Below are 16,180 nucleotides of genomic sequence, written 5' to 3'. Positions count from 1 at the left end.
CCATTCCTTCCTTCCGGCACATAATTGAGCTCCCTTCGAAATGGTAAGTCTACATTCCAGAGGAATGGGATGGAGATGTGGAATTTGTCAGGTGGTCCCCTCGAGAGTCTTCTTGGTTGGATCCAGAGACTAGTGGGGTCACATCTAAATGCCCTAGAGGGGCCTCTTGAAAGGATTGGAGGTGGAGGGGATCATATCTGGACCCCAGAGGGAACCTTTTGTTAGATGGGGGATGTCGTGGATCCATGGAGGGATTTCTTGGTTAGTTCAGGGAGAATTGGGTCCCTAGAGGGGCCTTGACTATGGATCAGGGTGGAGGGCATTGACCAGTCTCCAGAGGGGCTTTGACTATAGGTCTGGCTGAAGAGGTGATTGCTAGCCAGTTTGTTAGACTGGGAGTTTATGGAGTGGAATGCAGGGTCTGTGGTCCACAAAGAAGGATTTTTTTTGCAGTTCAGTGGGGGGAGAGAGAGAGTCCTTGGGTTGGGGCGGGGGGTGGCAGGTCTCAAGGATATAGCCTCCCTTCATATTAAATGTTAGTGGTCTGGCATATTCAATGTAACCAAGAGATTTTTCTATTGTTACCCAATGTTATTCATATCCAGATGTCTCTGGCAGATTTATTATTTACCTAATGAAGCAAGAATAGCAGCAAACCAAAATAAATCTCCTAGCAGTGGTGGAATGAAAAGAATACTTCCCATTGTGTTCCCATAAGCTTCTTGCAGAGGGTCCATCATAGTCACATATTTCTTAGATCTCATGGGCTCTGCAAAAAAGAGGCCCCCTGGTAGGAAAGCAAATTAAAAGAGGCTTTTTAGGCTTTCTATATAGTATTTCATAAGCACAATCATTTATTCATCTAAAAGCTTTAATATTCCACTTATATTGTGAAGCCCATACTAAGTGGATCTCACTGTAAACAGAAATATAAGTAAACATATAAAACAGTACAAAACATCTGTATAACCAATATCAAACCAAATAAAATTATATACAAATACAGGAAAAGTCAACCAAAACAGGTGCACTTTTAATTTTACATGAACTAATTTAAAGTTTGAAAGACTGCGAATCTCCTGAGGGAGATTAATCCCATTACTGAAAAAGCCCGACTCCGTGTAGACGGAAGATGCAGCATCTTGTTAGGCGGAGCACATAATAACTGTTGTTCAGAAGAGTGCAGGGTATGTGACGAACAAGAAATGGGGGACCCGACCCTGGAGAATTTTAAAAACCAATGACAAATCATTTAAAAAGCACTCAATGTTGTACCAGCAGCCAGTGCAACTGCCTCAAAATTGGCGTAATTTAGTCCCTCACAGGGCAAACAGTAACTAGCTGAGCTGCTGAATTTTGTTATAACTGTAAAGCCTTTGCAGAATATTAAGGAAGGCCTATATAAAGGGAATTAGAGTAATCAACTGTAGCCAAAATGCATGCTTGTATTATAGTACAAAAGTCCTCTGTGGGTAAAATAAATTTCAGAGGATGGCCCATACACAACTTTAAAAATCCCACTTTGATAACAGCATTTAGCTGTGGCTTCAGTGATAATTGGGAGCGCAGAAGAAAACCCAAATCCCGAACGGTTTCAACAAAAGGAAGGGGCAAGCCATCAATAGCAAGGTTTACCAACTCCCTGAGGATAGAAGCTGTATAGCAACTGACTTAATGAGATTTAAGTGGAGATTATTACATAACAGCCACTTGCTAACTTATTTATTTATGAACATTTGATATTCTGCCTTGTCCCAAAATTGGTTTTATGGCAGATTACAATGAATCTAAATGCTCAGAGGAATTAGAACAGTTTACACTCAAAGGGAATCAATAGTAGAAGCCAAAGAAGCATGCGCAGGAAACATTTGAAATTAATGTTATAAGTGGGAAGCATGGTATACCTATAAAGTAAATACATGTTAAAGAATAGACCCCTGCAGAGCTCCCATATGCACCAAGCCTCCAAGAAGATCACGACCAACCAACTTTTATCTTCTACTGCCTACTAGATAAATATGAACAGAACCATTTCATCACATTTTCTCCCCTACCCAACGAGTATTGCCTATCTAAAAGAACAGAATGGCTGACTGTGTCGGAGGTGGCAGAAATATCAAGGGATACCAAGATCACCATGCTTCCCTTGCCTAAATGACATAACCAGGGCCGGCACATCCCAATAGGCGAACTCGGCAGTCGCCTAGGGCGCCAGCCATTAGGGGGCGGCAATGAGCAGTGATGTAGGCCACAAGCTGAGCCCATCCAACTCATGGCCAAGAGGAGTAGAGACTCCTGCCATGAGTGGCAGAGACTTGGCGGGCCACGAGCAGCACCCATCCTGCTCGCATCCAAGAGATGCAGACACTTGGTGGGCCATGAGCAGTGCCCATCCTGCTCATGGCCACAAGAAACAGAGTCTCAACGGGACACGAGAAGTGCCTGCTTGTGTGTGTGTGTGTGTCTGTGTGTGTGTATATGAGTGAGAGAGATTGTGTGTGTATGAGAGAGCAATGGTGTTAGAGAGAGGGAGGGAGTCTGTGTAAGGGTTCATGTGTGAATGAGACAAGGAACCTAAATGTGTGCAAAAGAGGGGGCCTGTCTGAGTGAATGAGGGTCCCCCCCTAGGAGGGGGGGGCGGATGCAAGGCAGAAGGTTCGTATTGCGCAGAGTGGACCCTTGGGCTGAGGCAAGGTTGACGCCACCTGCAGAAGGAGGTCCCCCTGCAGGTCCTCGTCATCGAGGTGATGCAGAGACACAACAGGACTTTCACCAATACCAACCCTTGTTCACCGCAGGTTGAGCCCTTGGGTACCGGGGCCGGCTTAGACCTTTTGACCTGTGACCTTTTGACCTGTGACTTTTTGATCACAACAGTACCCCCTCCTCTAAGCCCCCTTCCCAAGGGTTTGGGCTTCTTTGGGTGAGAGGCATGAAACTTCTTGAATTCTATAACAGGGTACCATCAAGCTAGGGTGAGATAACTTGGTTCAAAATTTCATCTTTGCAAGACTTTCCTCACTCCAAATGATGTCAAATCTTCACCAAGGTGTACTGTGTTGTTCATACATCTCACTCTACATGAAAAACTGGCCCCTAAACTCCGAGTTCCTGATCCTGATTCTGTGTTCTTGTTCCTGAATCCGTGCCCCCTGTTCCTTGGACTGATTCTCTGGCTTGACCTCGGTATGTTCCACTGACTTCGGATTGTCTTCTGCCTGCCCTGACCTTCTGCCTGCTTTCTGGACTCTGCTCTCTTCGCTGCCTGCCCTGACCTTTGACCTTCTCCTGGACTTGTCTGTTTGCTGCCAGCCCCGATCTTCAACCCGTCTTCTGGATTCTGCTTATTTGCTGTCGCCTTTGCATTCATCATTCAGAGGCCAGGGCCGGGGCCGGCAGCAAACAGACAAGTCCAGGAGGAGGTCAAAGGTCAGGGCAGGCAGGCATACTTATCCAGAGGGAACTGGAGAAGGCCCTGATGTGTCGCCGTGTGAATTTGCTAAATTGTTCCCCCCTTGCAAACGCCGACCCCGAATTTTATAACATGCATGCGCCAGCACGCGCATGTTATAAAGTCGTGCGTCCATATGTGTGTGCTATGAAGCGTGTGCACATGGACGCCCATGCGTTGTTTTTTTTTTTATCTACCCCTTAAGGTATTTAAGTGATATTTTTGTAAAAAAAAAAAATTTTACAATTATTTTCTATGTGAAAGAATAAAAATCTTTAGGGGAGTTGATTTACATACTATGTATTGAGGCGATATAGATATATGTGAGAATATATTTAGCATAAGTGGGGGTTTTTTGTTTCTTTTGAATAATCTTCCCAAACACTTTATATTTTGCATGACTGCCGTGTGTGTTTATAAATATATATATATATATGAAGAGAGAGAGAGCTTAGTAAGTCTGGATTTACATATTCATTTACTTACCAATAATAAAGGCTGAAAGAAATCCAAGCGGAGCCTGGACCCAAGCCAATCCTCTAGTGGGAAGATACACAATCTCAGCTGTACCATTGATGTAAGCTCCTCCAATCCATGTTGCTGTACAGTAGAAAGGAAGCAGATAACAGGAGTAAGGTTATTCAGCACCAATGTTCTCTTAAACATTTTTCCCCAGCACGTATAGTGATTTTACAGCAGAGGAGAGGTAGAGAAGAACGACATTCAGACCTCCACATGAAGTCGCATGTATATTGTGTTGCACAACTCATTCATAAATTTTATTTAACTACTTTTGATGCAGCAGCATTAGTTAACTTTATTTTGTGCCAGTTGTTTTCATTTATTTTGACTTTTTATGTCTTTTTCTTTCCAAAATATGGACAGTTTGATCTATCAAAGAGCATCAATGTTAATGCTTTAAAAAATCAGTTTCAGCAGCAGGATGCAGCATTTGAGACTTATTTTGAAACAATAAAACTTGTAGAATACGATGCAAGTGATTTACAAGCTACTGGATTTCAGACCCTGTTAGCAAATTCCCTGCTTACACTAAAAAAGGGAAATGATTCTTTGCAGAACTTTCCTCATGGGCAGCTAGAGGTAATCGGGATACTATGGCATAAAATGCCTTGGGACGGATTTTAAAAGGGTTAGGCGCATAGCCCTTTTAAATCCGCTCCTGCGTGCGCCGAGCCTGTTTTGCATAGGCCCGGCGATGCGCACAAGCCCCGGGATGCGTGTATGTCCCGGGGCTTGAAAAAAGGGGCGGGGCCAGAGGGCTCCATTGGGCCACTTGGCCGGCAGGTGCAACTTCTTTAACAAAGGTGAGGGGGGTTTAGGTAGGGCTGGGGGGGGGGGGCGGGTTAGGTAGGGGAAGGGAGGGGAAGGTTGGGGGGGGCAGAAGGAAAGTTCCTTTTGAGGCCTCTCCGATTTCGGAGCAGCCTTGGAGGGAATGAGGAAAGCCATCGGGGCTCCCCTAGGGCTCGGCGCGCACAAGGTGCACAAGCGTGCACCTCCTTGCGCCCGCCGACCCCGGATTTTATAACATGCGCGCGCATGTTATAAAATCGGGCGTAGATTTGTGTGCGCCGGGTTGCGCGCACAAATCTATGCCTGCGCCTAACTCTTAAAATCCGGCCCTTTATATGGATCTTAAGGATGTCCAACAGCTTAGTCTAGTCATCTAGTACTTAACAGAAACATGGGGGTAACCTGCAAGGAGCAGCAGTTACTACCATAAGAAAATTGCTGGGCAGACTAGATGGACCATTTTTTCTGCCATTGTAAAGTATACATGCAAGGACCCTTTGCAAGATATATACTTTTATTTCTACTATATTTTATTTTGCTTTTCTAAACTTATATAAACTGAATCCATTTCATAGAGAAAGACAATTAACTTCTGCCTACAGATATATGCTGTGAGATAGGGACACAAATTCCCTGGGCCATTTCCTCCTAGCTCAGAAATTAGAAACAAAAGTAGGAAACTGAAGAGGAGGATTAGAATGCGTCAGTAAGATGAATCTGAGTTTGATTGTGTATGTTCATATCGTACCCCGCTCTGCACGTAGGATGGGTGGGAAATAAATTACTTTAAATAAATAAATAAATAACTGCTATAGATATCCAAAAATATTATAGCAGGGTATGATTTGCCAGCATAAAGCCGAGAAAAAAGCAACTTGTACAAGATTTCAACACAGTACTAAAAGATAGCCAAACAAATAACTGCAGATATAAACTCAGGAAAGTACTCTGGACATTTTGTTAAACAGATCAAGATTACAATTAAGGTTTGTCATAGAAAGCCTTGCCATCCAATCAGATTTAAAATAAACTCTAGCCAATTGGTAACAACTTGCTGACATTGCAGAGTGATCCTCTGATTGTCATAAGGCTCATGAGATATCTGGAAGGCCAATAATTCAGATGTCTATGAACTGGCTAACCAATGAAAAGACCTAACACCTGACATCAGCCACTTATGATCCAGATACCAATGATGACTGCATTCAGAATTATCAGTACAGAAGTCTAAACCAAGAAGATTGCAATGGCAACAGGAAGTGCTAGGAGCACACGACATTGCAGAGTCGTGGCAACACAGCGACATGCCCTGCTAAAGACTTCAATTTGGCCAGACTTCTTAAGGAGCTAAACTTCAAGTGATAGAAATCTTAGATGGGGTAGCAACTTAAGGGTAACAACTTTAAGTAGTAAGCTTTGTTAAAAATAGGAATTCACCCAAAATTTAAGTGATAGACTGGAGCTGATAGAGTTATTGTAAAGGGTGTGGTGACATAGCCTATAATTGATTTGTGCATGGTTACAGAACTTTGGAAGTGGGGGTCCTCTAAGTATTAGCCCATTCGTATATTACAATTATAGATAATTAGCTTGGAGATTAATTTAGGGAAATAGGAATCCAAGACTTTGAGATTAGGCTTGTGATTTGCATTCCCTGCATATAGTCAACTTTAAGATTTAGATTTTAGATTTTTTTTTTTATATTCTACTTTTTGAACTTTTTTCAGCACTTCAAAGCAGATTACAGTCAGGTACTGTAGGTATTTAAGTTTGGAATGGCAGGTTTTCAAATGTCTATAAAAGAAAGGAAAACTAATGGACAGCTAGAGAAACTAATGATACAGAATCCCTTCCAACAAATAACTGAAGAAGGTGATGACAATTTTTGTACCAATAAAGTAAGACAAAGAATATACAAGTTATTAAACATACAAAATAATGTTTATACTGTGTGTCTTGTTCAGTGAGACAAAGGAAGTACAGCTTGCTGAATGTAAACCGATGTGATATCTCAGATCGAATGTTGGTATATAAAAATAATAAATAAATGTTCAGTAACATTATTAGTTCTCTTTACTTGTGCTGTAATAATTACACAGAAAAATGGTTAAAAATGACACTTTATATTCTGTTTTTATCAGGAGTCCTAAATTTTGGTGCTTTTTTATCTATCTCTGCCTGATAGTGTATTATATATCCTTGGTGATTGTATGGACAAGTTGGTAAGAGTACATTAAATATCAGTCTTCAAGTGATGGAAATCTACAGTATGTCCTGTTGAGATTTGCTTTCAAATGTCTGATGAAAGGAAAGGCACCCAATGCCAGAATATGCAAAGTATTCAAGATGGAAATAGAACAGAATGATAATGGTAATCTTAAATCATAAGAACAATTTCAAGACGTGTGTTCTGGCTGGACCCTACCAACAAGCCCTTTATATAAATTCAGTTTAAAATCAGTACCTGAGGAAAAAAAATATATGTAGCAGAAGTATTAATTAACAGAAAAAATGGCATCTAATACTACTTAATATTTCTATAGCGCTACACGGCATATGCCTATGCTATTAATTAACTTCTGCTTTTAGTTGGAAAAAGCATTAAAAAATGAAAACAGAAATAAGGATCCTATTCTAGTGCAAACATCAGTGGTTGAGCTATTAATGAAAAAAGAAAGTCAGGTTCTGTGAATATCAGCCATAAAATGATTGTAATGTATCCGATGGTAGTGTACCCTTGGTGCTGTGGTGTGGTTGGTGCCACCTAGCAGGTGGACCTGCTGAGCCCATACCAACAGCTGGCAGACATGCTTTGCAGCAGAGCAGACTGGACCTTTGCCTATACCAGCCACCACCCCTGCAGGTTTAGCCCTTGGGTTCTGGCAGTCAGTAGGTCTTTGATGAATCCCTAGGGCAGTCGATAGAATGAGATTCCAAGACCAGGTGAGGGTCTTGGTGGGCAGTAGACAGCAGGTACCAGAAGAGAGGCAAGAGGTTGGGACAGGCAGCAGACAAGACAAGGTTGGGTCCAAAGCAGAAAGTCAGGTCCAGTCTTCAGTCAAGGGATAGTCAAGGTCCAAGCTGGGGTCAGAATCTGATAAGTCAAACCAAGGATAGTTGCTTTTTGCCCTTTTTTTTTTTTTTTTTTTAATGTAAAGTTTTATTAACTGAGTAAACAATGTAATAGTATACAAACAAATATGTCAGTTGGTTTTTCATGAAGTAAACCCCCCCCCCCAAATCCCCCCTCCCCCTCCCTTCTCTTCGTCAAACATATACCTCATAAAAACAAAAACACGATCATAATAGCAATATAATGGAGTGTGGAAAGTAGGTAAGTTGTTCAAAACATTACGTCAATGGCATATAATACATGATGCAAGAGCAATATTATAAAGTTTGTAATAAAACAGCTGGAAAAGCAAAAGTGTCTCATGTTGTTTATGTGCTCGCCCAGATCGAGACCAACCCTTAAGACACGCCAAACGGGGTTAAATGAAACATAGAAGAAGAGTTTGTGTCTGTATATGTGAGAGCATGTTCTATGATTGAGCATGCGAGTTTATATGAGAGAGAGAGAATGGGAGGAACAACCCCTCACCTCGCCCCTGCTTATCCACAACAATCTCAGGGCATCTGGAAATCAAAAGATTCCAGGTATGAACAACCAGGGATTTTTTTTATCCTTTTAAAGTTTTAAGTATTGCATAGTGTTTGAAATATTTTATTGGTCTGGAAAATGTATATGAGTTTTCAATTATTAGATGTTGTTCTATTTGTCAGCTGTTTTGAAATATTCTTTTTATTAGTACGGTTTTGCTTCTATTGATCCTTTATATTTACTGATTTTGATGTTTTTTCAGGAATTGTAATGTTTCTGTTTTTCCATTGTTGCACTGCACAATAGTCTGGCCTGTTCCGGTTAACAGTTCAATTTTTGTCTGAATGTTTGTAATAATACTTTATGGTTACTTTATTCTGCATTTTTGTGAGGGTCTGTTTGTATTTTGCGTGTGTGACTGATGTATTCTGCTAGTGTGGAGGTTTTGTGTAGGGATCTGTAGCAGTTTGGATTTTTCTGTTTTCCTAACAGTAGGTGTATTGGCTTTTTAGGGTCTGGTGTAATGATCACAGAGTTGCATTTTCATAAGTAGGGTTGTTAGTGTTTGTGTGCTGGCAGTTATTGCAGTTTTGATATGGAGATTTACTGTATTGAAATTGTAATCCAGTTTACTTGTGGCTTTCTGAGGGCAAAGCTCATACCCAACGCACATTACAATAGACCTAATACCAATTCCAAGGGTCTTTTTTATTTTTTTGCAGGGTTTTCCAGCACTCCATACAAGTATAATATACATGTTGTAAGTAATATTTTTACCTCACAAGACGTTTATTTTGGAGATATTTTAGCTCAATTCCATCAGGATCCAGAATTAACATGGCGTGCTTTTGGGAGCTGTTGACATATGTGCTGCAGGGAAAGGGCTGGTTTTGAAAAAATCCCCCAGGCCTATATTTTCCTGCAATCCACCACTGGTGCATATATATGTAGATTATATTGTATGTGTAATTGGGTACCCATGGGCCAGATGGAGAAAAATCCCCCGGGCTACTACTTTCCTACAATCCGCCCCTGCCTGTGGCACTCCACTTAACACAGCTCTCTCTTAAGAGTAGGTTCCATGTACCATTACTCGCTGTCTCCTATCGATCAACCAGTTTTTAATCCATGCCACCACCTTGGTGCTTGTTCCCAAGCTTCTCATTTTATTCACAAGCCTCCTATGTGGGACTGTATCAAAAGCTTTGCTGAAATCCAAGTAGGTCACATCAAGCACTCTTTCTCAATCCAATTCTCTATTCACCCAATCAAAAAAATTAATCAGATTTGTCTGACAGGATCTTCCACTGGTGAATTCATGCTGCCTCTGATCCAACAACCTACCAGGTTGTAGCTAGTTCATTATCTTATCCTTCAGCAGTATCTCCATTAATTTTTCCACCACCAATGTGAGGCTAACTCGTCTATGGTTTCCAGCCTCCTCTCTGCTACCATGCTTGTGAAGTGGGACCACCACCGCTTTTCTCCAATCTTGCAGCACTACTCCTGTTTCCAGGGATCTATTGAACAGGTCCTTCAGCGGACCCACCAGCACATCTCTGAGATCCCTCAGTATCTTGGGATGTACCTCATCTGGCCTCATGGCCTTATCCACTTTGTTTGCCTAGCTCTTCTCACATATTCTGTTCCATAAATGGAGTTTCGTCTACCCCATCCCCATCTATGATCTTGTCTACCAGCAACTGTTCTTCTCCAGGGTCTTCTTTTGTGAACACAGAACTGAAGTATTTAATATTTCTGCCATTTTTTCATCTCTCTCCAGACATTGCTTCTTGTTACCTTTCAATTTCACTATACCACTTTGGACCTTCCTTCTTTCTCTGACATATCTGCAAAATGTTTTGTTGCCTCACTTTACTTTTTTTTGTAATCCTTTCTTCTGCTTGACCTTTTGCTTTCCTGATTTTTCTTCATCTCCCTCAGCTTCATCAGATATTCTTCCCTGTGTTCCTCTTTTTGAGATCCTTCATACTTCTTGAATATTATTCTTTTTGCCTTTATTTTTTCAGCCACTTCCTTAGAGAAGCAGATTGGTTTCTTTTTCCTCTTACTCTTGTTTACTTTTCTATTATATAGATTTGTTGCCTTTGTAATAGCTCCTTTCAGTTTGGCCCACTGTTGTTCCACCTCAAGCATTTTCTCCCAGTCTTCTAGTTCTTCCCATTTGGACAAAATCTGTGTTTGTGAAATTCAAATGTTCAGCTTTATCATTAAGACTCTCCATTGGTTATGTACTCATGGACTAATTTGCTTTTGGAAAAAGGCCAGACTGGGCAATTATTGAACAAGAACTTGTTAGATATTCCATATCAAGATCTGGTAGTGGTAGTGTCAACTTCAAGTTCTATCTTAAAATCTTCTTGATTATTGCAACATAAAGTTCATTAACTACCTAAGCCAATGCCCCGAAAATCATTAGCAGCACCATGATGGCAAGATCCAAAGGTGTTCACTGATAAAAATCCTTCCACTGGCAACAGTGGGAGAAGAAAGGGCTTAGATTATATTAGTTGTTGATTAATAGTAGACTGAAGACCTTTTCTGAATTGCAAACAGAGTTTAACCTAAGGTGGACATAGTTTTGAAAATATATGCAGATAAAAGGCAGTCTCCATGATAAAAAAAAAAAGTAAGTGAGAGGCATACATTCATGGTCAATAAAAGTTTTAAATAAGTTCATAAGCCGCTGAGATTTTTGTGCCTAAAGCTATTTCAAGAGGGTATTGTTTCCTAAAGGGCTATGAAACAGGTTTTGATAAAGTGAGGAGGGACTGAGAAAGGGGCTTGGAGGTCATATTTGACAAACAGGGCTTAGAGACATTGAATATGTGGAGACATGATCACCTTAGAGTCACTATCTCGTACTTCTCTCTCTGAATTATTCATAGGACTTAACTTACACCATCTAGGCTTTAAACTTTTTGAGAGGCTCTAACAAATGAATGTTGGAAGGCTGTGAGGTGTAAGGTAGTTATATACATATGCTTTTGGCACAGGCCACAGATCCATAGGTTTTGGAAGAAAGTGTTACATTTTATGGCATCAGACATGGCAGAAGTATTTAAAAATGAAATATCCAGCTGTAAAAGGAAATGCTGTGGCCTGACTATAACCCTTCTGAAATCTTAGGCTCAGAGGAAAGGATGGGAACCTATGACCCATCCTAAGGAACATGCTGCAACTGGCTTTCAAGGGGGTATTTAGTTCAGAAGAGATGCAACAGTGCCTATGAAGATTATACCTCATTGAAGCTATGGAGTAACACTTGCTTCCAAAGAAGCCGAGGATATTAATGAAAAAGCACATAAAGAAGACAGAGGACACCGCTAATCTTTACAAAACTAAGAGCTACTGTATCTTTGCATGTGTGTAGTCTTCCCCCCACCCAGTTGTAACACTGAGATTTTCTTCCCTGCCAGATCATTAACATGTGACAAAGGTTAGCAGATCAATGGAAAGAGGCATCTTGTGTTAATAAACCAGGTGAAAAGTAATTCAAGGTAATTAGTGTATGTGTGTTAGTATGTGTACGTATCCTTATTTATTATTTATTTATTTAACATTTTTTATATACCGAGGTTCTGGTAACAATGTTACCAATCACTCCAGTTTACATATAACTTTGGGATGACATAACACAAGTGTCTTACATGTAACAAGGAAAAGCAGAACTGGGAGAATAGTTAAATAAATTAACTTGAATTGCTTAAAGCATTAGGAGAAACAACATTTAACTTAATGAAATCTAGCATACTAGCAATTCGGAACGGTAGAGTGACAAGTAGTCAGACTTGGGCAGGAAGAGATTGTGTTTGTTCAGGGGAAATAAGGTGGTAGAATACATGATGTGTTGCCCAAGACGGGAGAGTGATAGTGAAGTCAAAATCAGTCGAATGCTTGGGTGAAAAGCCAAGTCTTGAGTCTTTTTTTGAAGATTATTGGGCATTGTTCGAGCCTAAGGTCTGAAGGGAGAGAGTTCCATTGTTTGGGGCCCGCTGTGGAGAAGGCTCTATTGTTTGAGGATATTTTGATTGAGGGGGCTTTTAGCGAGCCTTTTTGTGCCGATCTCAATGGGCGGGATGATGAATGTAATTGCAGTGGTATCCTGAGATCGAGTTGTGAGTTTTTGTAGATAGATTTGTGTATAGTTGAAAGAGATTTGTAGAGTATTCTCATATACACAGGCGAATATACTCTTAAGCCTATGAAACTCTATGTAAAGAAGCCTTCAGAGTGATTGGAGGGTGGGTAATTGTTTGGGGATGCAGAGTCAGTTAGTGGATATTAAAGTCATTTTTTTATTAGTTAATGTTTGAATGGTTGGGGAAGAAACTCTTGCCTCAGTGAAAGTGGGGTAGGTTCAAGCTATGGTCCTATCTATTAATGTTTGTTTATTGTATTTTTGATGCATTTGTACATCTGATGTATTTTATAATGTATTTTATTTATGATATTTGTATGTGTTATTTTTACGGTATATTGTTGTTTATTGTATTCCCGTGCTTTGTGAACCATTTTGGGGTAGACTGTATGTAAGGAAGGTGTTTATAAATATAACAAATAAGAAATGCTACCAGAATATTCTCTGACAAGTCAGAGTTGATTGACTTCTCTATCTGCCCTGTATGAGAGGTCTGTCCAAAACAAAATTTCTCTTTCACACTTTAAAAAAATTTCCTCCCAGAAGGCAGTGAACAAATGCCAAAATTCAGAGCTCCATAACAACTCATTCCCCATGAGCTCTTACTCAGGCTTCCTTCTTTAAATTTCCATTTATCAAAGAAAATCCTTTGGGAGAGAGCTGGATGAGAGAGAGAAGCTTACCCACAAAGGGGCTAGAATGGGATTTCTTTGACTTTTACAAGTTGTTCTTATTTCAGGCATCACCAAGAAGAAAAGTTCAAATTCACCAGCCAGTCTCCTCTTCCTAAACATCTCTCTGGCTCTCTTTTTCTACTCCTATTTTTAGATCCTTTCACGAGAACACCACTGCACAGAGAAACATTGTGCTCTCTTCCAAACTGATCTGTTCCTGTCAGAACAGATCTGAGGAGCCTTTCGACAGCCCATTCAGTTTAAATAAGAAGCCTGAACCTTCCCAGAACAAACTCTTCCTTCTTGGGGATCGTCACTGTTACTGGACAACTCCACACACACTCCATTTGTGTTTGGCGTGTATCCCAGGACATACCGTATTCATATCCCCAAGGCACATGTAGCCTTGGTGGTGATCCCAATAACAAAAGGGGTAACCTCCTCCACCTAGATTAATTACCTTTTCTAGGAACTTCCAAGACAGAAACCCATTAGATGCTCACCATTCAGATATAAAAGAACCCTGACCCTAAGAGGATGCTATAGCAAGCAGTCCTCTAGAGACTGCACTCACATCCCACTGCAAATTCGTTCACGTGCCACATAATACATAATAGACAAAGATGTGGCACAGGCGCAAAGGAGAAAATTCCACCGAGTACAAAAGTGGGAAAAGCTTCATAGGGGTTTGTTTGTTTTTTCTAAGTAGTTTATTTTATTTTAACTTTGTTGATCAGGAAAGACAGATTAAGGCAAAACATCTTGTCTCCAATGAGGTCCAGGAGAAAAGGTCTGGGCAGCAGAGTACAGATATCATTTTGATAGGAAAACAGCAGAACACATATATATATATATCAGTTGCATAAATCACTAAGAAGCTAACAAGTTCCAATCATTGTAAAGAGTTTAATAAACTAAAATACTATTCTTCCCGGCAGTTTTCTTAAGGTATTTGAGGGGCTTTGATTAGGAGCTAAAAAAGTAAAATGGTCTGAAGAAACAAACTTACCCGTCGTGGTGAACAATACAACAAAGAAACTCATGTTCCTGCCTCCCACTATGGCTACTTCTGTTTGGTTTCCTTTCTTCTCTTCCTTTTTGGTTTTCCAAGCAGCCCAAATCCCAGTCGCTAAGATTAATGCATAAAAAACAATCACAGCTATCAGGCCGGGGATGTTAAGAGCCATTTTTCTGCCAGTGTTTCCGATAACTTGGTTCCAATCGGTCAGGCAGGGATGAAGGGTTTTATGTGTGGCCAAAAATCACCTGCTTGCAAAAGCATTCCATTTTTTCTATGCGAGCGTTTCCTCGGGAGCAATCAGTTTACTCTGACTTGCTGCACTTTTAAGCAGCTCTGTTCTTAGCAATTCCCCTCTTTCTAGCCCTTTATTGCTGAACAGGGAGGAGCTTGGCTCTGTGCTGCAGTCCCTGCATCTTAACTCTGATCTAAGAGGAGCAGGGGGTCGTTCTTTTGCTGGCAACCTGCTGTCTAAAGACAGAGTACATGCGGAAATTATATTTGTTCTTAAATATGTTTATCTGCTTAATGGGAACACATCTAGAACATGCAGAATGTTAGGAGTCACGGAAGAAAATGGGTACCATTTCAACAACTGGGAAGATACATGTCGCCCTTCTTCTAGGTGTCGTTAGGAAGGCAGTGAGCTGAGCACACTCAGTACTAGAGCTTAGTCCATACACAGTCCCACAAGCCCTTGTGTGGGTTCTCTGGAGGGGAGGATAGATCTCCAAGGCCCAAGGCATAGTATAAGACTCTTTTCTGTGGATGAAAGCTTAAACTTTATGTCTCTATATTGGTGAGTCCAATTATTTATTTTATTTATTTATTTGTGTGCTTTTATATACCGAAGTTTGGAGCAAGCCTTCACTCTGGTTTATAAGTAAAACAAGTCTTACATTAAAGGTCATGACATTAATATAGTGCATTAACAGATACAGTTTAACTTTTAACTTTACTAACAGTTTATTTACGTTTAACTTTTCTAACAATAATATCGTCAGTAGTAACATAATAATTAACCTTGATTGTCTTATATTATAGTTCATAACTTTGTTCTTCTTATATTACAGTTCATATTATGCATTAAAAGATACAGGTTGTAATGATTAACCTTACTAACAGTGGCATGGTGACAGTGTTTATAATGTTTATATTTTCTGCACCATGATTTAAGTGCGAAGAGACTCTTATCTTCATGTGTGTGGTTTAACCTTGTTAACATTCTCTTGTCAGTAGTTTTAGGTGCATGTAGTTTGTTATCTTCAATGTATTGATTGATTGTATAGGCTGGTGGTTTCAGAGGGGATTGCTGTATTTGTGAATGTGTCTTTGGATGGGAGGAATTGAGTAGAGTTCTTGATTGTTTGTTTGGAAGGGTATGCTAACCAATGCCTTCTTTGTAAGTTTGTTGAAGTAGCCATGTTTTGAGGGTTTTTTTTGAATAGTATATTGTCATTTTGTAACCTTAGGAATTAAGGTAATGAGTTCACAGGTTGAGGTTCCGCTATTGAGGTTGCTCTTTCTCTGACTGATGTGAGGATTGCGGTTGTGACCAGTGGCGTAGCTACGGGTGGGCCTGGGTGGGCAGTGGCCCACCCACTTTCCATTCAGGCCCACCCAAATTTCTTTGCAAGACACTGCAGCCAATAAAAGCAGGCAGCATCAGCAGGCACCCAAGGGAGAAAAAAAAATAAAATCAGCTGGTGTGTTGCGGCTCCCGGTGTCCCACAGCCCCAGTAATACTTCCCTTTACATTCTTCCTGCCCCCGCAGGCCAATGGGAAACCTCCTATCTTCTTCCTGCCCCCGTGGGCCAATGGGAAACCTCCTATCTTCTTCCTGCCCCGGTGGGCCAATGGAAAACCTCCTCCCTTCTTCCTGCCCCCGTGGGCCAATAGGAAACCTCCTCCCTTCTACCTGCCCCCGCGGGCCAATCGGAAGCCTTCTTCCTGCCAGTGGAA

The 16,180-nt window shown here is 40.8% G+C and overlaps 1 protein-coding gene across 1 annotated transcript in view; it reads right to left on the bottom strand.

Moving 5' to 3' along the window:
* The window catches only part of LOC115091949 (high affinity choline transporter 1-like), a 56,815-nt gene extending 42,300 nt beyond the window's left edge, over nucleotides 1-14,515 (bottom strand). Inside the window, exons 1-3 of the mRNA XM_029602334.1 lie at nucleotides 14,209-14,515; nucleotides 3,938-4,051; nucleotides 632-787 (exon numbers count right to left, since the gene is read on the bottom strand). Of these exons, the coding sequence (XP_029458194.1) occupies nucleotides 632-787; nucleotides 3,938-4,051; nucleotides 14,209-14,386 (448 nt within the window). The 5' untranslated portion in view covers nucleotides 14,387-14,515. The remainder of the gene's footprint in view (nucleotides 1-631; nucleotides 788-3,937; nucleotides 4,052-14,208) is intronic.
* Between the last annotated feature and the right edge of the window lie 1,665 nt (nucleotides 14,516-16,180).

This window comes from Rhinatrema bivittatum, chromosome 5, assembly GCF_901001135.1.
Source record: "Rhinatrema bivittatum chromosome 5, aRhiBiv1.1, whole genome shotgun sequence".
Classification (NCBI taxonomy): domain Eukaryota; kingdom Metazoa; phylum Chordata; class Amphibia; order Gymnophiona; family Rhinatrematidae; genus Rhinatrema; species Rhinatrema bivittatum.
Note: the sequence above shows the minus strand (reverse complement) of the source record. Positions and strands in the feature narration are given on the sequence as shown.